Raw genomic sequence first — 23,504 nt, forward strand, 5'->3', positions numbered from 1 at the left:
ATCATTATGATTTTCAAAGTTAGAAATGTAAATAAAATCTTTGAATATCTAATGGTTTATTGTATGTAACATATATCATGTATAACAAAAATAAAATATTCCAATTAAACAAAACTGTATTAATTAGCATTGCATGTTTCAACTGTAAAGGATATATTGATACGGGAATGTTCGAAATGTTGGGAATATGTTTCTAAAATAATCCTTCTATTTCATCTGTTTCACTATTCCAGTCCATGTCGTAAATACTTGGTCTTGTAGAAAGACCTGGCATCATCATTATCTGAGACAAAAAATATTGTTATTATAATTTCAAATTATATTAGTAAAAGTAAGAATTTTTATAATTTCATTTACTTACTTCGCCTACCATAGGTACTACAAAACCAGCTCCAACGGATACAAATATATCTGTAATATCGAGTGTGAAACCCGTAGGTGCACCTTTAATCGACGGATCACCCGTTAACGAGTTTGATGTTTTTGCCATACACAATGGCAATTTATCGTACCCCAATTCATTATACTTTCTGATTTTTTGCTGAACCTATATTTATTACATATAGATAAAGAATGTTTTTGAAATTTTTTTTTAATTAAACAATTATTTAACACTTACTTTATCCGCCAGAACAACTTTTCCAGCTCCGTATATTTCCTTAGCAATAATATTAATTTTTTCTTCAATACTAAGATCAAGATCGTATAATACTTTGAAATTACTAGGTTTTTTTGTTGCAGCTATAACTGCATCTGCAAGCTGCACAGCGCCAGCACCGCCTTCTGCCCAGTAATTGCATATAACTGCATCTGCTGCACCGCTATCTATTGCTACTTGTTTAACTAATTCTAATTCCGCTTGTGTATCGGTACTGAAATTAAGTTTCGTGTAATTAATTTTGTTGAAATTTTCTTTTTCGGTGAAACTTACGCATGAACGTTAATGGCAACAATAACAGGCACGCCAAATTTAATTCCATTACTGATATGCTTCTGAAGGTTTGGGAGCCCTTTCTTAACTAAATCAAGATTCTCTTCCAGATACTCTTTTTTCAATGCAGCACCAGTCGTTACCGTAGGTCCACCACCATGCATTTTCAGTGCTCTAATTGTTGCAACCAGTACAACAGCATTCGGTACATGACCAGAAGTTCGGCATTTAATATCAAAGAATTTCTCCATACCGATGTCAGAACCAAATCCTGCTTCGGTTACTACGATACCTTCTTTTCCAACTAATTTTAACGCCATAGCATCTGCTATAATGGAAGAACAACCATGCGCTATATTTGCAAATGGTCCAGCGTGGACCATTACCGGTGTTCCTTCCAAGGTTTGCATAAGAGTTGGTTCAATGGCATCTTTCAATAATATTGCCATCGCTCCAGTCATACCCTATACATATACATAGTTTAACAAACAATTACATCAAATTTTTAATATTCTTTGTTGTATATAAATATACTAACAAAATCTTCGGCAGTTAAGGGTTTCCCATTTTTGTTGAAAGCAACTACTATGTTGCCCAATCTTTCCTTCATATCATCAACAGTGGTAGATAATGCAAGTACTGCCATTATTTCAGAACCGACAGAAATGCGGAATGATGTTTCCCGGGTTTTACCCTTCTCAGTCGGACTTTGACCGATGGTGATTTTACGTAGAAATCGATCGTTTATGTCGACCACTGAAACAAACACATTTTATATATTCCATGAAATTTGATATATAAGTACAGTTTACTATACCACGAGTCCAAGTGATATTTTCAGGATCTATGTCTAATCTTGCGAATTTTCTTTTTTCCTCTTCTGTTAGGCTATTGGGGTCAGTCTTTGTGATACCAAGCTTTTCCAAGCGTCTCAATTGGATTTTCGAGAATTTCCTCTCGCCTTTAACAGTCGGTACAAGTCGGTCGTAAAGTGCTCCATCGGTCTGAGTAGATTCGTGGAAATATCTGGCATCGATTTGTGCTGCCAACAAGTTATTGGCTGCTGTTATGGCGTGGATATCACCTGTTAAGTGTAAATTGAATTCTTCCATAGGAATGACCTGAAAGTAATGTTTGGATTATACTTTTAGCTTCAGTAATACCACTTGGGTTTCTCATATAAGAAACTTCAATTTAAAAAAAAAACGTACTTGGGAGTATCCTCCACCTGCAGCTCCTCCTTTGACCCCAAAAGTGGGTCCTTGACTGGGTTGTCTCAAAGTCACAACCGAGTTCTTTCCTTTATGTGCAGTTAAAGCTTGTACTAAACCTACTGACGTGGTACTTTTGCCTTCACCGAAAGGTGTTGGGGTGATACCAGCAACAACCACGAGTTTTCCATTCGGCTGGTTTTTCAATCGTTTTAGAACGTTCAAGCTGATCTTTCCCTTTTTACTTCCATAAGGACTGATCTCGTTAGGGAACAATCCAATCTCTTCTGCTAACGTTGTAATCGGTTTTGGTTCTTGACTCCTTGAAATAGCTATATCACTGGGCACAGGCTTTTGCGGATTGATTTTTAAGACTCTGAGTTTCCATTCGACGTTCAATAGTTTATTAGCTGCTCTTTGAGCTGATACTACCGTGTTCTTCATCAACATGGCCACGGTCATCGGACCAACGCCTCCAGGTACTGGAGTAATATAAGAAGCTACTTTCACAGCTTCTTTGTAGTCCACGTCGCCTACTAAATGTTGCCCACTTTTCTTCGTGGAATCTGAAAGAGTTCTTTAGATTGTAATATCACTATTTTTGTTATATTCATTTATTTAAAAAACCCACTACTCGTTTGTAATCTCAACTGAATGAAAACAGCTAGCTTTGATAAATTCGTTCATGTTTTTCTCTAATATCAGTTTCAATAGAAAGTGTTAGGTGTTAAAGGTCGCATTAATGAAGATATATCATGAAATTATATCCAAGTACCTGGTATGGAATTAATCCCACAATCGATTACGACTGCACCTGGTTTGATCCAACTTCCTTTGACCATCAAGGGCTGGCCAATGCCAACCACTAAGATGTCAGCTTGAGAAACCTTAATCAAAATAAACATTTAACACAGAATATAGTTAAAAATCTTTAAGGAGTATAGTATTTAATATTTACGTACAATTTGTGGAAGGTTCTTTGTTTTTGAATGGCACACAGTTACTGTAGCATTGTACCACTTTAGTAGTTCAGATACAGGTGTGCCGACGATTTTGCTTCTACCTAGAACTACTGCTTGTGCACCGGCAATCGGTACTCCACTCCTGATAAATATTAATGTACAGTGATACTTCGTTATACGACCTTAATCAGTTCTTGATGTTTGGACTTATACCGAATAGGACGCATACCAAACGTATCTTGTTATATGATATCCTTACTTGTACGATCAGTCAGTTAATAATACATCAGCTCCGAATATAATTGATTATTAATTTAATTTTTCTTCTGAGATAATTATTTTAAAATGATGCAAAATTCGCACAAAAAATTTATATCGTCTACCGAACAGAAGTCGTATACCGAGCAAAATTTGTCACGTCCAAACAGGACGTATTCCGAATTGGACCTATTCCAAAGCAGACGTATACCGAGGTACCACTGTATCTATTATAGTAGATCATGAAGATAACTAGGCAATTATTGTCGTTTGTTTTCTAAGCTGTTATTAAATAATACGCATTGCATGCATATTTATAAAATAATAGTACAACTGAAGTAGAATGCTAGTCTCGAGAATATATATACGTAAAATGAGAAAAAAATCCTTACAATTAAATACGTCGACTTATCGTAAGACATGTAATTAATGCTAAAGGCTGTCAAACTAACTAATAAGAAACTAACTCATGCGTTTGAATACTTTTGTGTTTCATTGCAAGATAGCCCTGTTTAGTAAACTTTCTATATAGTGGGAGGTGTAAATTATAATTTATTTAATTAATAATCAATCGTCTAATTTTATTTATCTCAAGATGTAGCAACGTTTAAAATCTTTCGATTTTAGTATTCCGAATTTTATGCATTTATTTTGAAGATTTTTTGAAAAAATTCGAAATAAGTAAAATGGCGTTTAATATACCTTTTAATAAGTTCAATGCACCCATTTGGAGTGCACGGTAAAAATCCTGACATATCGCCGATGGCTACTCTCCCCTCATTGATAGTATTTAATCTGAAAGCATAAAATTCGATTAAAGAATTTAAAAAAATTTAAGTATTTATTTGTCATTGATGATTTTCAGTTTTCTAATAAAAATATACAAATATTTTTTAACGGGATGCAAGTAAGAAATTATTATCAAGAGTGCATATACTTAAAGACAACCGTGGTGTTATCAACTAATTCATAATATTTTACGTCATAGGTCAGCATATCAACGCTTTAAACTTTCTTCTGTAACACATTGATGTTATGTGTACTTGCGTAACATATTTTTGCAAAATGCTTTCGGTTGTAAACAATTTGAATTACTTCATATCTTCAATAATATATTTACACATTTATTACTTACCCGTCTACATCTTTTTCAGGCAATACTAAATCGGTAATCAAATGAGAATCAATTTTGTTAACACTATCGAGAGGCATTTGTACAATAATTCCATGTACGTTTGGATCATTGTTTAAATTGTTTACTTTATTTATTAATTCGATTTCCGTAGTTGTGTTTGGTAATTTGACGTGTTCCGCAGCGATTCCTATATCGCTCGCCGCTTTTATCTTCATTCTTATATAAACATTTGAATCTTCTCTGCCGCCAACTTGGACGATTGCTAAGCCGTGTACGAAATTCGGTAATTTTTGTCGTAGAACTGCCACATCTTCTTTTAATCTTTCACGAATTTCCCTGAAAGAAATCGAAACAGATTCTATCTATATTCTTTCGAATATTTAAATTTGGCGGGCTATGGCGGTAATAAACAGTTCTTTCCGGTTACACAACTTACAGACTAAACTCATAACCTCACATAAAGGAATACAGCCTGTTTTTCTAGATTAGGTTAAGGTTTCAAAGTATGTATCCAGAAACATACATGCACCTCTTTATGCAATTTTGAAATCGATGACTAGTGCAATAAACACTATCGACCTCTATGCGACGTTCAATAATCGAAATATCAGTTTGAATTTTGACTTGCGTACAATTAACTATTTTCAAATGTGCAACATGTGGAGGTATTTAGTGAAATTATTAATTAAATGTTTAGGAATTGTATCTTAAGTAGTCTGAAAGATTTGATTTTAAACGATAACTGTGTCAAAGTGTTGTTGTTATAATTAAAAATAATTTGACTTACTTTGCCAGTTCGGTACCGGACAACACAACTCCTCGTACATCCGTCGACATAACTCTATGGAGAAATCTATAAATACAAAAGAAATTACCGTCCTGTTCCCGTCGATCTCTTTCAAATAATCACCACTATGATACACACGAATTTGGAAGCGTAATTTATCGTAAGACCGATGATAGTCGAATGGATCGTTTTAGAGTAGGGGATCAGCTCAGTTCATCGGATCAGTTCAGTATATGTAGATGTGTGTTTACAGCGATAACGTGTTTAAGTCTTTCACACATTCGAACAACACTCCTTCATTTAAATGGCCACAGATTCCAGTAGAAGTGTATGAGAACTACCAAGCAAACGTTGCATGTATTCTTATTTTTATGTTTTTTGTTCATTTTACATTCAAGTATCTCAATGGTTCTCATACAGATTTCTATGCAATTAAGAATTAAAATGGTAAACGATAATGGCAAATGTTAAAAAATAAGAAATTAATACGAATTTGATGGAAAAAGTTATAAGTTATGGAATAGTTTTTATTAAATTTATTTTGATTGTTAGGGCTATTATAAGATGTAGCTAAAATGGTAAATGTCAAAATGGGTAATTATCAAGCGCTATTATAATATTCATATAGAAAAATCTTAGGGGGATATTGAAAGATTTACAAATAAATAAATTTATTTAATTTCATATCTGTAGACACGTACTTTTTTCTATCGAAAATTTTTACCTTGTTTACCATTTCAATTCTTCAGTTAGAAAGTAGGATACATTATGTATAATATGTTGATCACAGCACTAGAAATAATCATATCTAGTATACTATTAGATTGGCGTAAAAATAATTGCGGTTATTAACATATTGAGAGCATCAGTGGAAATGACCATGTGCAGGACGGCACATTATAATAATTATTAACACTTTGATGGTCACCGTTCCGTATTCGTGATTTTTCGTTTTATTATTATCTATGCTATCTAACACCAATTACACTTTGAAAATGAAAACAAACGTAGCATTGCAAATAGGTATGAAAAATAAATATTAAGAATATGAAAATTTTCATAACTGTTCTTACTTAAAAGTTTGCAGCATCTGTACAATAAATCGATACGACAATTCTTTGAATACTAACGGGTTATTGACAGAGATAGTCTTCGTGGGGGTCCAGAAAATATTAGAAAACAAGGAGGGTGTTTATCAACTTTTTGTGTGACGAAATTCTTGATAAACTTTAACATATTACGAGATATATTATTTTTCTCACGAGTTGTCTTGTGATGATTCTGGACAAAAACGATTTCTTTTTTAGAAAGGCTTTTAATTCTCCTAAAAATCATCCATCCTAATACTAATTCGAATAAAGTATTAATTATTTATTAATGAAATAAGATATTTTTTAAGGCATTCGTATTAATATAAAAATATATTCAATTTATATACAGGGTGTTCGACAATGGGGGGTATCCTTTGAAAGGGTGGTAGAAGGGTTGATTCTGAACAACTTTTTCCTTTATCAAAATGCTTGTTAAAATTTAGTTTTTGAATTATTAACGAAAAATTACGCATAACGGACGGGCTCAGCCGCAGCAGTGTTGGCTATGAAGATCGTAAACATATGATGTTTATTATTTATGTTATCGCCACGATGCCGAGTAGTTTGATCGCGACCACAGTCGAGCGCAGTTCTCGTACCCAACACTCCCGCAGTTCAGTCCTCGTCCTATACACGCTTTGATTGGTCGGTGTTTTTAATTAATAATTCTTAAACTAAGCCTTAACGAGCATTTTGATAAAGGAAAAAGTTGTTCGGAATCATCTCAACTATCATTCTCTAGAAAGATGTCCATCCCTAACCGAACACCTTGTATCACTGCATTCGTGTACGGTAAACAATCGAAGTACGTGCAAATCATTTATCATATTTAGAATATCGTAAATAAATTACTTGAAATAATTCAGAAATTTCCTGTTTTGATTAGATAAACAATATCTCCATAATCTCTCTTACAAAGTATTCTGATTAAATATTTAATACTTTAATACTTTCTTAATGATATTGCATTTGGTAAGCATTTATATGCTCACATTCATAGGTCATAAGACATTTAACCTATTTTGATAAATTACTTAAATAATATGTAGCTTTATTGATTCATAATTTTGTTTAATAAAGATTGAAATGTGGAAATATTTAATTATTTAATACTAAAATTCGAAAGAGAGGATATATTATTGAGACGTATTTAGAAGGCTCAGGTTGGTGTTCCATTAAGGAAATTCGTGAAGGTTGAAAGTTGTTTATATTGAGCTTCGCGAACTGCTCGAACTGTAGTATTCTCGGGAAGTTTGCAGAGAACTCTGCAAAAACAGCTTGCTTCCCTCATTCTGTTCCATGCTTCAGAACCCGCGGTCGATAAACCCATTTAATTTACTGTAGACCAGGACGAAAACTAAGCAAAAACTAATTCTAAGCTCCTTGATGTCACGCCAATTAATTGTCTCACGGAAACATCCGTATGGTTAACGAATAAACATTCTCTTCGATACAAGGAGGTAAGAACATTAGATTCTATTTCGCTTCTCTTAAAACTCCTATTCTTAATTATTGTTAATTAATTTTAAGTCATCCAAATTAACTGTCTCTGATCATTTTAACCCTTTGGGGACAGAGCATTCTTAAGCTTGCACAGAGTATTATTAATTTAAAGAAAAAGAAATAATAATTCCATTCTTCAAAGAACATATGTTCTTTGGTATTTGCAATATCGACTTGCTGGATCGAAGAAGGTCACGTGCAGTGTCTTAAGATTGCTATGTAGAATAAAAACGTGAATGTCTAAAAGGATTGTAGGTTATCTTGGAACAGCTCAATGAAATTAACCATGGCATGTTGTATGTCCTTTATTCGGCCGTCACGTTGATTGGGGATCTGTAATATCGTTAGGCCATGGTTTTCGACTAACCATTACGCCGTTTCACCGTTCGAGGCCGGAGCAAACGGCGAAGATTAGTAAGATTAACCAAGATCCTTCTTCAGGGTGGCTTTCTGAGTCCTCAGGAGGGCGTAAGTCCTACAAAGGAGCGCTATTCATGGTCACGTGTTTGAGGTTCTAGTAAAGGATGTACAAAAAGCTATTAATCATAATAAATATGATTTTCCATACCCTATTTGATGGATATTTTCAAAAAGTTGAACATTAGAATTTACTGGCACCCAACCATTTTGTATTAAGAATATTAATGAAGAATTTACGTCGTTATATTCGTTAAAATTTAAGATTTAAATTAATATAATATAAGTGTTATTTCGTCACTTTATTCATAAAATGATTACGTACTTACAAGTTAGTAAAACTTGTTCACTTCATCGTTTGGTAGAACTTGAATGCCCGTAAACGTTCGGATCGCTAACTGTTTAAGTACACTTTCAATACACCTCCCGAAGGACTTGCGCTCGCACAAGTCTCAAATCTCGCGGGTCTTAGCCTAAGGTTAATTAATATTAGACCAACAGAAGCGGGTACGAAGATCACGTGGAAATTGGCGGTCTCCGTGAAATTGCTGGATCGACGTAGCAATTGGCATCCATAATTCTCCCATGATATAGATTTCTGCCAATCCTGTGAACCTCTCGATATATAAATATATTTATTAATTGATTTAAATTTTCTTGCAATATTTTTTTTTTAATTTTTACCACAATTTCGATACTTTATTCATATTACATTACTTTTCAGATTATGTAATGCAGCTTAATTTTCAGGTTATTCAAAACGTCCATGAACCCATTAATGTTGACTGTCCCTTCAAGTTATCTAACTGATTTTTCTTTTCAGATTCTGGCTCTTCGAATCCTGCCTGGACCATCCTCCTATCATCCTCCCCTTCTCGTAATAGCAATACAGCTGAAACCGGTATGGTGGAGCGTTCAAGTCCGAGCGAAGGGTGCTGCTCTGTTAGAGGGGTGAGTTTGTAGCTCCAGTCGTGGAATAGGTACGTACAGATTCCAACTTCTGCGGATAGTTAAGCTTAAGGGTTGTACGGAGGAACTAGCCTTGGGGTGACTGGGACCACGGATGATCAGGGCTGAAGTAAACGGGCATAGGGCGGGAGGGAGAGGCCGAAGGAAAGGGGCTGGATTGGGTGCTATAGGGTGGAAGATTTCTCCATCTCGGATAGCAAAGCAACTTGGACCGCAAATTCCTTTACGCGGTTCAGCTAGGAGTGCATCCACGGCTACAGGGAACCGACTCGATTTCGTTAATAGGTCGCGTTTAACTTTCGGATTTTATTCCCTGACGACCGTCTATCTTGTTTTCTAACAGATTCTTCCTACAATTTTTTATATATTAGTCGAGAAAATTATAAGGCACCCCATCCAGTCTCTATGGATTCTTATGCACTGTTCGGGTCAATTTGAGCCGGACAAAGATTTTGTTTATTTTTTAGATAAATATATTTATTTATTATATATCGTTAAGAAATTTTCTATTAGCTATTTATAATCCAAGTGTATATTACCCAGCGCCGAATCAAGGGGTAAGTATACAAAAATTGATAGAAAGGAAATATCGAAAAATATCTGATTACCATTCGAGATGCAGAAAATGATAATTCTGTCCGAATAAATCATAACTAAGATAGCGTTTAGACTTCACTTAAAATGCAAAGCGTGAAAGACATAAATTACCCGATGAATCAAGTGACTTCGCGAGCCACTTGTAAACTACCGCGGTCGTAAACCTACCATTACTGCACTCTACATTTAGTGCACCCTTACTCTCCACCTCTATAAACATTTACATTTACATTTATATTGCGCTATCCGACTGAACATGACGAAATTTCGGTTCCCGTAACAAGCCACGTAATTGTTCGTTTCTATCGACGTTCCATAATCCAGTGTCCACTAAAAATTCAGTTTATCTCGACTCTATTTTCATTTCTAACAACAAGTTTTGCGAATCTTATTTTATTGATATAAATTTGCAAATCTTTATTCTAAAAATTTTATTTTTAAATGTATTAAGTTTATTATTAAATATAATATTTTCAAAATTTAATTTACGATAAATTTGCAATTTTATTCGATACTTTCATCATGTCAGGGTAGAGGTGTAGATGATAGCGCTGTTTCCAATCAAGGGTCCTTAGAAGAGACTAATCAAAATTAATAGCCAGTTGCCACTCCTCCGTATCTAGGCGATACCACGTGGAGACGGCTCCGAGATTGGATATGTTGGCAATAAATAGACGATTGAACGTGTAGCCTTGGTGTTAGACGACGGAAGGGATATGAAATTAATACAACTCCATCCTGCAGGCCTGTCATGGAAGGCGTCTCTGCCTTCACATTGGTATTTCTGGCATCCTTAGGTTTCTCGACCGTAAGGACCCTTCGATGGGAATATCAAGGAAATTAGAGACGCTAGTAGATAGGCCTGAATTATCGACGGTCCGACGAATCACCGTTCGTTGGTCATCAAGATTTACTCTTGAAAATGATTACACGTTCTGTCTATGTTTGTCACGATTTCATCTCTCTAATTTTAATAGGAAACTCATTTCTATTAGATACATTTAATACGTATAAAGCTACAGATAGATGGAAAACTTTATTTTGTATGACAGAAAAGGAAGCTTTAAACTTTAACGAGATTAATAAAATGCATTTAATACATCCTGGTGTGAAGTATCGGAAGTTTATACGAGATAACTTTGCATTCGACTTCTGAAACGAGTTTAGCATTAGCGTATCCGAGTTTAGCTACTCTTGCTGATTAGCTCGAGAGATTCTATAGTTTGGCAATCGAAAGCATTCCGTTAAAGTTGCTCGAAATGGAAAGTAATTGAAGAGTATTGGAAAGTAATATTCCTTTTATAGCATTGTGAATTTTATAGATTACGTTCTTTCGTATCAATTATCAGTTTCTCCATATTCGTCCATGTTCCGATGGTTAAAACTGATTTCATCGAAATATGAAATTTGTGTTGCGTCTTTCTTATTAGCAACACAAGTGCCGATTGATCGTAGCAATGGTTTGGAGTGGTTCGGTCAATAGTTGGGAATTTCGAGGGTGCTGTAACTCTGTTCAGGGCAGGGACAAGAAAGATAACTTTGTAGAGAGGGTAAGACGTGACTTGCTGGGGGTTGATTGGGTGACCCCTCACCATTTCTGCTCGCTAGTCGAGCATCACCCTTCGTCCAGCATCTTGTTTCCTCTGCGATCAAAACGATTTCACCCCCTCCCCGTTTGCTATGCTTCGTAAAAATATGGCTGCCCAGAGATATTCAAGGGGGTACTAATACATCGTCCCGAAGCCTTGATGGTTTGTTGGAAGGGTGGTTGGTTCGTCTTAGAGAAGTCTAGCAGAAAATTCAATGGTATTTGTGTTATTAATTTCTTATAAAATGAATAAGAATTTATTATTTTTAAAAATTATATTGATAATATAAATTTTAAGTTAACCCTTGTTAACCTAGTTAATTTATGTGTATAACAATTTCAATTCAAATCTCTTTCGATCTTTCATTTTCATGAAATGTCATAAAAATTAATGCAGTTGATGTATAATGAAGTATTGTTCCTGGAAACATTTCTTAAAAGTAAATTGCATGTTTTCTCTGGTAATTGGCTTTACGGTAAATAACTAAATTTAGATTTAATACGAGTGTAGAGAAAGTACGTGCAATTTGTATGATTTTATTTTTCTCTTTTTACCTACAATCTCCATATCGAAATTACAGTGAAAGCAGTGGATTCTGTAGAACATTGATTACCTCAGAAAAAAGGGAAAAGATTGGCTACTTATTAAGAATTAAGAATTATAAAAGAGACTTGACGAGGTTTAACGAAGCATAAGTGGAAGATTCGTTGATTGATATACACGTCATGAAAATTTGTTTTGAAGAGTATATCAAGTTGTATGCAATTGCTTTTCCATAAGCAATTTTCTTCTTCGTTCCTTTTTTCATAAGCAGCTATTCTAGCTGCAAATTTAATTTTTCATTTGTGTTTCTCGAATATTATTTTTTCAATATATGATCATCTTTCATTTGAAAAATTTAAATATCGAATCATGTTAGTATACTGTTGTGAGTACATATTTCATAGGTCTGGGTCACAAATAACCCAACCATGGTCGTTCAAGGATAAATGGAATCTAACATTCCATTGCATTTATTACTTTCACAGAAGCGTTAATTGCGTGCAATTGAAAAGGATCGATGGTCCAATACGTAGTTACATATATTTCATTGTAGCAAGGATTTGGTGGTGAGGCAAAGTTTGTCCAAAGTTTAAGGAGTATCGGTGCAACGGGGCTGAAGCATCGAGATTTCTCTACAGAGAACAATGGTACACCCTAGATTCTCTTCTTAGATAGCATCTGTATCGAGGATGCAGAAGAGAACGAGTAGGAAGGTCTTGCCACCCCCATTCCCTACCTCGTGGAACTCCTCTACCCAGACCGTCTCGAAGTGCCTACCATCTTAACAGCCATATTGAATTATGGTTATTACGACGTCCTGTCCTTACGATATTTCCTACCCTTTGAAGTCCAGGGAAATTGGACCCACGAGAGTTACGTGTCTTTTTCGTTTGCGGTCAACGGGGACCGTTTAACACGAACCTGGTTAATATTATACTTGATATAGTAGGTATACTGCTCCTTTGGTGTACAGGATTGAAATTTTATTGAAATAATGTTAGTGTTCGAAATAACAAAGGAAATTATATTTGGTGGAAAGTTTAGCTGAACTGTGATTAAGTGTTTCATTTAATCACTTACTATTCTAGAGTTTAAAAATTTAAAAATTTTATCATTCTAAGATTCTGGGATTCTAGTAGATTTCCAAATTTTCAAATTCTAAAATTTTTAATTCCAAATTCCAAATGCCAAATACTTCGAATTTTTAATTAAAAACGAAAAAATTTGAAACATCGAAGCACCAAGGTCTAAAGGTACGATCGGGGCCGTCTAATCAGAAATCTCGTGGGTACGATCGTTCAACTGAGAATATCTTGATGCAGACGCTCACGGTATCGACAGTGCATCCCTTAGGCCCACCCCGGAACTTTCCTTATCCACCTTCCTGCGTATCTCCGAATAACCTTAGTTACTTTGCTCGACTGTTAGGTTGCTGAAGGCAGCATACGGCCGAAGTACGAAACTCTCGGTTCCTAGGAGAGTCCTAGGTAATCACCGAACTTCGCCGCTCCCTCAGGAACGGGCCACGGCGTTCCACCCTCCCCCACCCTCTTTTCATCCCATGCTAGTAGGAGCCGATATAACTTTGTTCCTAGGGGTGCAGTACCGCTACACCAGCTAAGGCTGCCTTGTAGCTATCGTATGGCGCTTGCTTTTCTCACTTTGAACGGTTTGCGCTTATACGATAGCCATCTTCCCGGCCACTGATTGAACATTCCATTTTCTTTATTGTAATGGAAAATACTATCTTCAGGATGATATATTTTTAACTTTGGGAATTAACTCTTGTACGGCGGACCATGGAGAGAGTTCCAGTTCTTTAATCGAGACTCTGCTTTCAGGGCTTTTATTTTTATTCATTGTGAATTGGTATAGGGAATCTCTATGGAATATCCTACTTTGCTACCAAAATACCTGTCTGTATCGTTAGACATTTACAAGATTTAACGAGATCTCCTCGACGCGGGCTGATGCACGTTTAGTGCTTAATGTATACCACACAAATCCGCGTGGTCCTGAAAATCCTAAACAAGCCGCTCTCTGTCCGGCTTAATTGGCTTTCTAGAAAATCCTATAATTGTACCGTCAGTGTTTGTGGAAATCTATTATTTGTCTTCATCAATGATGCAAATTGCAGATGAATGATTACGTCCTAATCCATAATTAGGTATTAATGTAGTTGTATTCCAAACGTATAAACCTACTGTATAAAATTAGTTTAATTTTTCTTTTCCAAATTTCTGCAACTTTTATTTTATTTCTTAACTTCTATGTGTATATTTTAGAACCTTTTTTCTTGAAAATTAATATAAATAGCAATCCATATTTTGTGTGTGATATTTGGGTACAAAATACTATTGCCACATACGATCATTCTGCAGCTCTTAAGGACGAGCCGTAACTGGTTCTTCAAAACATTGAGAATCATTTTGACTATAGCATCCATCTTTGTATAAAGATGAAGAGGCTAGAAATCAGTGGTCAGATCGATGCGTGCGGGTTTCGTTGGTTCACAACTCGACGAGAGTTTCACTCTTATCGCGAAATTCGAAACAAAGCGGGTCGATGGACAATAAGGTCGTTGAACAGATCCACCTATCTCAACAGTGGTGGCTTATTATCTCGAACAAAAGCAGAGTTCTAGCAGCCTTAAGGGGGTGGTACTGGCTACCCTAGGAAAGATGCCGACGCCATAAGCCTACTAATGGATTCCTTCAGCAGCAGCTGTCGCCTTAAGATTGACCGACTTCAACTAAATTAATCTCGACGTCTATGCCATGCCATTTTCCTTGAATTACGGGTCGAAGAAAATTTTATGCCAGACCTTTGAAGTGAGGAAGATCTTCAGTTTTTATATTGAATCAATATTATATTAATCAAAGATTGATCAGAGTTTTCTCGTTCAAAGTGATGAAATTAATATAAAGATACCTTTGGATTACTACTAATATAAATTGGAAACTAAATGTACACGTTGGTGAATTTAAAGCTGATTTACGATGAATTGATTCATGACTGAATAGCTTATTGAGATTAAATTTGGTGAAATATGAATAGAATGAATTTGTTGCATTTTCCAGGAAATTAATATGCTTCCTCTTTATTATGTAACAGGTTCATTAATATATAATTGTTTATTGATTGTTTCGCTTTCTATTATTTTGAAGAAATAAAGAAATGGTATAAGATTCAAAGAATGAGAATGAAAAATAATCCAAAATGAAATTTAAACTTTGTTCAATCAGCACAGGCTCGATTTTCGTGTCCAAGGGTTAATCATTTACAAAAAGCAAATATTTATTGCAATTTTGAAAAAGAATAAATTGCAGTTGTTGATTAAACTACAGTAACAGAGGATACTGTCCAACGGTTTTCTAAGAGATGGCGTACGCTGCCATTTTGCGAGCAAAATTGCACACGGACTGAGAGAATTATTGATCAAATCAACCCTCTGATTTACCAGAGCCACCTACGCGAGAAGGGAGTAAGTTTCTACCATTATTGCTTCTCAATGGGCAAAAGTCATTCGAGGGTTAATTAAACGCTGATAATGAACGTATTATTTTCTAAATGATGCTTATAAAAAGTAGGAAAAAATAGTCAATAATCTCCCAAATAACCAATGAACTAACGAAGCAAAATCTCTCAAGCTGTCGGATACAGAATGACGATGTAAAGAAGAGTTCACTTACCTCTGTGGATAATATTCATCAGACCGTTTCCTTTCACTAGCACAATGCAAACTGTTCTGAATTTCGTGTCTGGTGCAAAGACGTAAAACTGAAAGATGTTTTTGAAAACCAGTCTTCTCCCTCCGTCGAGGGTTGGCTGGACACGAACTGGACGAACTGGTCGCGAGAACGCGAAGGGATTCTTCCAGCATCCTGGTGGACCAGTCGTGGACGACGAACGGACCAGTCGGTGAATAAAAAACGAAAAATTCCGTTGAGGACAAACTGGACATCGCGAGATGACCAACCGGTTCAGCAGATGTTTCTGGTCCAGCTGCCGTTTGCTTTTAGAGTATGACCGTCGAAGCTGGACGAGAATGAGAGTAACTGGGGGTTGAATCATCTATCCTCTTTGTGTTAGTCAGTTTAGATGATTTTTATGTAGATTTTGCTCGGAATTTGGCATGGTGAAATTGGGGATGATATTTTTGAAGAATAATAAGATTAGGAAGGTAAATCGTTATTGAACATTGAAAATTAAATAAATATTATTATTTTTAAGCAAAAGATTATGGAAAATGTTGGACATTAAATTTAATCAAAATTAGAATTATTATTTAGTTGAAGTTTTATTAGGAGAATAAAACGTTGAATTTTCATTGGATTTAGGAAGGCAAACCTTTGCTACAGAATGGGAATTGAACAAATATTTTAGAAAAATAAATAGCTTTGTGGGAATGTTGGAAACTAAATTAGAATTAGTTGAAAACTAATTTAAATTAAAATTCGGATTTTTATTTAGTTGGACTTCTACTAATTTTACATAGATACTTACAAAAAGTTCTATTTTTATTTTTCTTAATTTAATCCAATTTTATTACACAAATAAAAATGATGGAATATTGGTAATATTAGTGGTACGACAGGAGAACTGAGGTTTCAAATAAAACGAAACGTTTACGGTATAAATAATTTATTAAGCACGTAGTCGGAGATAAACATTAATTTTTGATGAAATAATTTCAACAGAATAATATCGATTGAACGTGTACACCGCAAAATTGTACGTTTATTCGCAGCCACGAAATATTTTACCTTTCATCGAGGAGAGAACGACACGCTGATTAACGCTATTGAATTTGTTTGATTCGAACGCGATATTCGCGCTTCATAAAATTATTAAAACCGTCCGGTACCATCAATTAAAGCATTAATTTCACTTTCATTCACACGATCACTTTTAATTATTTCCACTTTCATTCAATCCGATACGTATCGAATTATTGAAAATAACAGTTTTCCGGATAATTTACATTCTTATGTTCAATTTTCCGATAACTTCACACACGTTATTAATAATGCTTCATTATATTCATTTCCATACGAGTCAGTCATTTAATAAACTAACAATTAACGGTATTTAAACTTTTCCTTTCTGATTACCGTTCTTTTCACCTATAAATATTTCCATTGAACATTTTCTTATTTAATAAAATTATTTCTTCTTACCAAATAGTTATTGTAATATAAAATTGGTGGCACTAATTGATGGGCGTTTATATTGATTTTTCAAATACTTTTGAACGATTGTTTCCACAATTTCAGTGGGAGATTGCATAGCTTCTAATAGAAATTAAATTTTGAAAAAAGTTCGTTTGATAAGCGGAACCCACGACTTACGAATAAAATTGATTTTAAAAATTTTATTGAGGTTTTTGTAGAATGAATTTGTGAGAAACGTTCGATGAAAAGTTTACAAATCGCAGAATATTAACCCTTGAACAGCGGAACCTGGGTCAATCGTGGACCCAAACTTATAAAACACATACAAGGATATTAACGTAAAGTTAAATATATGATTCTTTAACGAAAGAGTTTTATGTATCAGAAGAATAATTTTCAGAGGAACAGTGTAAAATTCAAAAGATGAAATCAATATAAAATATAAGATTAAATTAAATTTAGGGCTCTCTGCAGGATTAATACAATTTCTTGATTTTGATTAGTAGTATCTGTTGAAGTTTATACATTTCTTGAAACTTACTAAATTACTAAAAATACAGTTTTGATATATTAATTTTAAAGACGTGTTGTAATAATCATTTTTGCAAGTTTAGTAACGGATTGCTTATTCTTTAATAAAAATTAAACATGATTTATGGATTAAAAAATAATGACGACCGGAAAGGAAATAGACTTTTTGAATTTTGATTCGTATTAAAAATTTTTAACTTACTTAAAACTTATTGCTAAAGATACATTTTGTTCACGCACAATGTCAAAGACATTTTTCAGCAATTATTTCTATAATTTTAATGAGAAACTGTATAGAGTACTTAACGCTTCATTGCAGTTAACGTTTATTTAGAAATATATTTCTTTTTTGTTCAACATTGAAGAAATCATGCAACGAAGGATTGATAAAACTTAAATTCATGAGAAAGTTAAATGAAAGCACGCAAATTTCTTTCAAAATTGTTAAGATTCTCCAAAATTATTCTTAAAAAATACACTTTAACCCTGCTGTCCTCATTTATTAACATTTTTAAATAATTTATTCCCCAAAAATGTAAAAAATTAAAAAAATAAACGCACAATGTTGAATGCCACAATTAAATACATTTTAACTTTCCTTTTGATATACTGTGTACAACACAATATCAATATGATTCCAAATTAAAATTCTATCTATTGAATTCGTGGTGTCAACCACCGATGTCCCAAAGCTACTTTATAATTATAATTGCTCAGAGTAGAATTGTTCGATTTTTTAGTGTTAATTTTTCTATTGACACCTTGCATAAAATTAAAAAAATTTGTTTTCTTTGAATTTTCCAGTTATATTGAATTTATGTATCAATCACTGATGGCTCGAAGGTAAATTATGGTTATAACTTTTCAGAACACAATTATTCCATTTTTGAGTTTTGGTTTCCTTCTTCATACCTTGCATGAAATTCAAAAAATTTGTTTTCCTTGAATTTTCCAACTATGTTGAATTTATTATGGTTTCTATGGCATTCAACGTGTTAAATTAACAAAACAATATTTGAAACTCTAAGATTCGTAGAAACGTAAGGAGAACAAAAAAGTTAAAGCAATGCTCGAATTACGACTTTTTCCATCATTCAGTGATAACAAAGAGATTGGTGTGGTAGTTTACAGAAATGTGGTAAATAGTGTGCGGATGAATAAAGGTAGAAGCTTGTTCGCGGTGTCATTTCGAACTCGCCGGAAGTTGTTTAAACCGTGGGTTCGCTGATTAGCAGGAAAGGTCGGGAAGCAAAGGGCCGCTTAGTAAAGAATTAGTCGGCCAGGTATAGGTGCGCATGCTAATAGGGCCGCGATTAAGAATGAAACTTGCTGCGGGTATAATCCCGACTATATGAAACTCGGTAAATAAATAATTAAATAATTAGCGGGGGTGGCAGAATTGCTGGTGCGTTTTCTCGGTTTGTTGGCTGCTCGAAAGAGTCGTCGGGGCGCGAAAGAAAAGGGAAGAAAAACGAATTGGCTACGGGGGTTGCTGGGGAAAATTTTCACCCTGCCATGCTCCTTCTTCAGACCGTGAACCTAGACACTGCTTTCTTGACGTCTGCACCGCGTGAATTTCTCGCGAAGGGTTAAAAACAACCCGGCATTCGTTCCACCGTGATTCTCAACCCTCGCTTTTCGCGATTATATAATTTGTTTTTCAATTATAACGGAATTATTTTTTATGTGGATTTTCGATGAACAGATTGAAGTACATGTTGATTGAGCTATTGATCATATTTTTGAATTTTATTTTTGGGTCCTGAATTTAAGGGTGTGTTTGATGAGGATCTTTTGGCTGATCTTAGTTGGAGGATTTTAGAATATTTTTGTTCCGATACATTGTAATCTATTTATTTGAAAAAATTTTATATTCCTTTAAGTCTTTTCTGAATTGGTTTTTCTCGGAGGAAAAATTAAAAATTTGTGAATTATCTCTTCCATGTAGAAATATTTTAGTGATACATTAGCGATGAATTAGAAATAATCTAGTGGTGAATTAGTAAAAAATTAGTATAAATTACTGATATAACTGTGACTGTAGTTTCGATACCAGAATATTAGTTCATTTAATTTTTGAAATGATTTTTCTGTCTATGATCAAATTTTCATTTAATATTTACAAAACACTAGCCATTTCCAGCCTTATTCTTCACGTTGACGAGACTCAGCCTTGTAACTTTATCAAGTTTTCATTTCTTTTAATTAAATTGTTTGGAAAATTCATTCTAAAAACAAATATGTACTTTTTATCAAAATCACTTGTTTGTTTATGTTGTACATGGGTTAACAGAATTTGAAACTGTTCGGAAGAAAATGAAATTGTGAAGGAGAAAGAATTTTGAGAACCACCCTTCAGTTGGTCGACGAAGTGGCAGAGCACGAGGAGAGCATTATAAACTCTTCTTGGCCGTGTTTCTGCCGTTTCTACTTTACCGCTTTCTACCGGGTCCGCGCGCGAAGTTAAAATGAAAAAGAAGCGGTTCCGTGTTGGTGATATACACGTGCCAGCAGCGTTTTATCGCGCGGTTTATGTTGCACACTCGCCACCCCCGTAAAGCCGACATTTGCCTGCAGCGGCAAGAGTAAGAATGCTAATTGGAAAGCCGGGGCCATTTCTTTCTTTCGTCTTGGAAACGAAGAGATATTTCCTTTTGTCGTGACTTTTATATTGAAAATTTGTAACGCATGTTTTTTCACATTATTATCATAATAAATTCCAATCTTCTATTTGTTTTATTTTTAATGTTTAGAATTTGAATTTTATTAAGACTATGCAAAAGATTTGCCGCAATAATTAAATCTAATTGCAAATTATTGGAAAATGGCCACGTTTTACAATTTTGTATTTGTAGAATCTATCAATTTATTTTTTCTTTCTTTTATAGATTTGAAATGTGATACGTGTGTTTTGAAGCTTATGTATGAGCTTAATTTTGAATATTGAATTTGGAATATTAGGTAGTTACTAATATTAAGTACAGATGTTGAAGAAAATGCAAATGTACATTAATTAAATATAGTTATTGTGGACTTTAATCCAGGTTCTTTCTATGTGCAGTTTCGTATTTGTAGAATGTATTTTATATCAAATATGATGAATCTAGTATTTAATGATCGAAGTTTTGGTAATATTTAGTATAGCCTTTCTAATGCAAATTCTCTACTACAGTTTTTCCTGTTTTTCTTTAAATAAAATATTTAGTATACGTTTTCATAAACTCAATAATAATTAATGATTGAAATCACCTAACCCAGACACTGGCATATTTTTCTTCTTTTCTTGTAGAAGAATTTCAATTCGTATTTTTCTGCACTCAATTTACAACTTAGAATTTTAGTTTGTTTTGAGTCATTTAATATAGTCATAATTTTTTTATCTACAATTTTATACTCAAATATTTTTTAAACAGGACGTTATACAAATACGACAAATCTTTTGCATCAACCTAATATTTAATTATTAAACCTTCGCTAATATTTATCCTACCTTTTTGACGCAGACCCTTTAGCATACTTTCTAAAATACATTTTTCTTCTCGTTTGCAGAAGAAATTTAACACATATTTTTCTGAGCTTCTGTCTGACTTCAATTTTCAATGTAGAATTTCTTACAATATCTATTTTCATTTTTGAAGTTGAATTTTACGTTCGTCTTCATTGTGCAGATCTCCCAGTTTTTGAAATTCCATTTTCATAATTTCAAATTCATCTCCACAGTGTTTAATTAATGAATCTTCGTCCAGCGTGTTCGTTCCGCATTTTCTTCTTCAAAATAGCCAGGATTGCGTTCACCCTAGGCAAAAAGGACATGTGCCAAGGGCCCGGTGAAAAAAAGGGCCCCTATAGAAATTCTTGTTACTACTGCATGAAATAAATAAATCCATCGGCTTTGATATCCAAAATTAATTAAGAAGAGCCCTGATTTTCCTTTGTTTGCCTAGGGCTTGAAAAGAATCTTTTCATCCAAAAATTGTATTTTCTGAAGTTTTAAATCGAACATCTATGTTTCTTCATTTTTCTTTTCATCTAGTGCTGCGAATAAGTTTCACTTATACGCCAAAATATTCCAAAAAGCTTCTGATCCAAAGAGATATCTCTAATTGAGAAACGTGACACAGTTTCGTTGAGTTGGTTAGAATATAATTTCAGGATTGCTCTTGTTACGAAAGAAACTTTGTCAGGGAGTGTACTGGGCCAGTTTTCGAAACGGAAAAAGTTCTGACCGTCGTAAGAGTTGGTAACTTTGGACGACCCTGGATATAGGGGACGGAGAAGAGGAGGGGGATGCGATGCACAGGGGAGCTTAAAGGGTTTATTATAGGTGGTGCCGGAAGTTAAGGTTGCAGCAGAGGGGCGTGGCAATATTCTAAGTAGCACAACTATGATTTATGCAATGGCGTTCAATAAAATATAATCTTTCTTCTCTTGATAAACAATATCATCAATTTTTTCCATTACCCCAAATTGATATAAAAATATGAATTATTATAATTCTTGAATTCTTGCACGATCCAAATCAATTTTATTTCATATATTCAGTTTCCTTTCAGTTTGCTTTGGAATTTTCTTGTCTTTTCAGTATCTTCAATGCAATGTAAAGTAATGTAATTTTTATTTTCCACCTCTATGCAAACCTTTTATAATTTTGTTTTTATCGTCCACAATTGTAGGCAGTGTTTTTCCTATATGTTCTTCTTTTTGAATTATTTTTTAGAATCATTTTGTCAACATAGAATTCCTTGTGCCGAGTTAGGGTAGGACGTGTCTGGTCTGTGATAATTTTCGGAAGGGTCGTGCCGCAGAAAACGCTTCAAGTGGCTTCCACTTTTGCGCGGGTTTATGCTTTCCGGTTCCTCCGTCGCTATTATCCGGCCTCCTCTGTTCGCCGTTCGCGTTCTGCCTGAAACAATAAAACACATTCATGAATGAAACCCTTCTCTGCGCCCTCCTTCCTCCCTTACGACGCCCGCCAACCATTCTGCACCCTTCACGGCCTAAGGAACGGACTACCACCCTCTTTTAACACGCTTTATCATGCTTCTTCCATTCATTCGTAGCTGTGGGTAATAAAGTTGAGGGGGTGGCGGTAGGAGGAAGAAAAGCGGAGGATCTTACTGGGTAACACCAGGAAACGATGCGTCGTCGTTTATTTTTAAAAACACACCAAGGGTGGACTCTATAATTAGCATATAGGCGCCGGTTTTGAAGGTCATCCGTGGTTTTCAGGGGCAGGTGCGTGCTGTGGGTCGGGAAAGAATGATGAAGAGGTGAAACGGAGAGATTTGTTGTACAGGGTGCATCATAATATCTGGACATTATTTTAATATACATAAAAAGAAATTCTTACTGCAATGTTAATTGAGTGATTTAATTAAATGATAATTATTAGGTAAACAAACAAGGGTTTAGCTAGGTTAATGAATAAAGATTCTCTCTAGATCAGTTATTCACCTATCTCATAAATATAAATTTTAATGCTTGGCAGGGTAGATTAACAGTAAACTATTTATGCACTATGTTGTTGTTTTGTTCGCACGCACTTTACTATGTTTTCTTGTTCTATTTGCTGCTTCCTATAATAAGCTCCTAGATACAACGCAAAAGAGAGCGTGAAAGAATCTCTTGCTTGATTTTTTATAATACGGATGAATGGTTGATCAGAGCTTACATAATCGGTTAGGTTATTTATATTAAAGGCTAGCTAAGCTGTAGACTTCGAGATTGAAAGGTCACTTGGAATCTTCGCCTTCCTTAAGCTTCGTAAAACTATTTATATTACATTAGTGCAAAACATCTTCGAAAA

General features: G+C 34.5%; 1 protein-coding gene and 1 long non-coding RNA gene across 5 annotated transcripts in view; one reads left to right on the forward strand and one right to left on the reverse strand.

Moving 5' to 3' along the window:
• LOC117603023 (uncharacterized) overlaps positions 1–23,504 on the forward strand; it is a 124,770-nt gene that overhangs the window by 21,987 nt on the left and 79,279 nt on the right. For both annotated transcript variants that reach the window (XR_013063192.1, XR_004581113.2), the window contains exon 3: positions 9,119–9,275. This is a non-coding gene — a long non-coding RNA (uncharacterized LOC117603023). The remainder of the gene's footprint in view (positions 1–9,118; positions 9,276–23,504) is intronic.
• On the reverse strand, positions 33–15,891 carry pug (pug C-1-tetrahydrofolate synthase, cytoplasmic). Of its 3 annotated transcripts, none has more exons than XM_034321698.2 (13): positions 15,686–15,891; positions 5,285–5,350; positions 4,498–4,833; positions 4,065–4,157; positions 3,105–3,246; positions 2,918–3,029; positions 2,143–2,708; positions 1,749–2,052; positions 1,470–1,687; positions 932–1,395; positions 620–872; positions 362–547; positions 33–283 (listed from the first exon to the last, which is right to left on the reverse strand). In XM_034321698.2, the coding sequence occupies exons 1-13, from the start codon at positions 15,874–15,876 to the stop codon at positions 194–196; spliced, it is 3,021 nt and encodes a 1,006-aa protein (XP_034177589.2). In that variant the 5' UTR covers positions 15,877–15,891; the 3' UTR covers positions 33–193. The 3 variants fall into 3 exon arrangements, with proteins under 3 accessions (XP_034177589.2, XP_034177590.2, XP_034177591.2); XM_034321699.2 differs by lacking the exon at positions 15,686–15,891 and adding an exon at positions 6,358–6,389; XM_034321700.2 differs by lacking the exon at positions 15,686–15,891 and adding an exon at positions 5,423–5,577.

The sequence above is a fragment of the Osmia lignaria genome, chromosome 12 (assembly GCF_051020975.1).
Source record: "Osmia lignaria lignaria isolate PbOS001 chromosome 12, iyOsmLign1, whole genome shotgun sequence".
NCBI classification, from domain to species: Eukaryota; Metazoa; Arthropoda; class Insecta; order Hymenoptera; family Megachilidae; genus Osmia; species Osmia lignaria.

Bases quoted from the DNA above. Each gene is read 5' to 3' on its own strand.
- pug (XM_034321698.2), bottom strand. From the start codon at position 15,876: ATGCTGGAAGAATCCCTTCGCGTTCTCGCGACCAGTTCGTCCAGTTCG. The intron at 5,351-15,685 runs GTAAGTGAACTC...TTGTATTTATAG, and splicing joins GATGAATATTATCCACAGAG to ATTTCTCCATAGAGTTATGT. The intron at 3,030-3,104 runs GTACGTAAATAT...ATTTTGATTAAG, and splicing joins CAAAGAACCTTCCACAAATT to GTTTCTCAAGCTGACATCTT.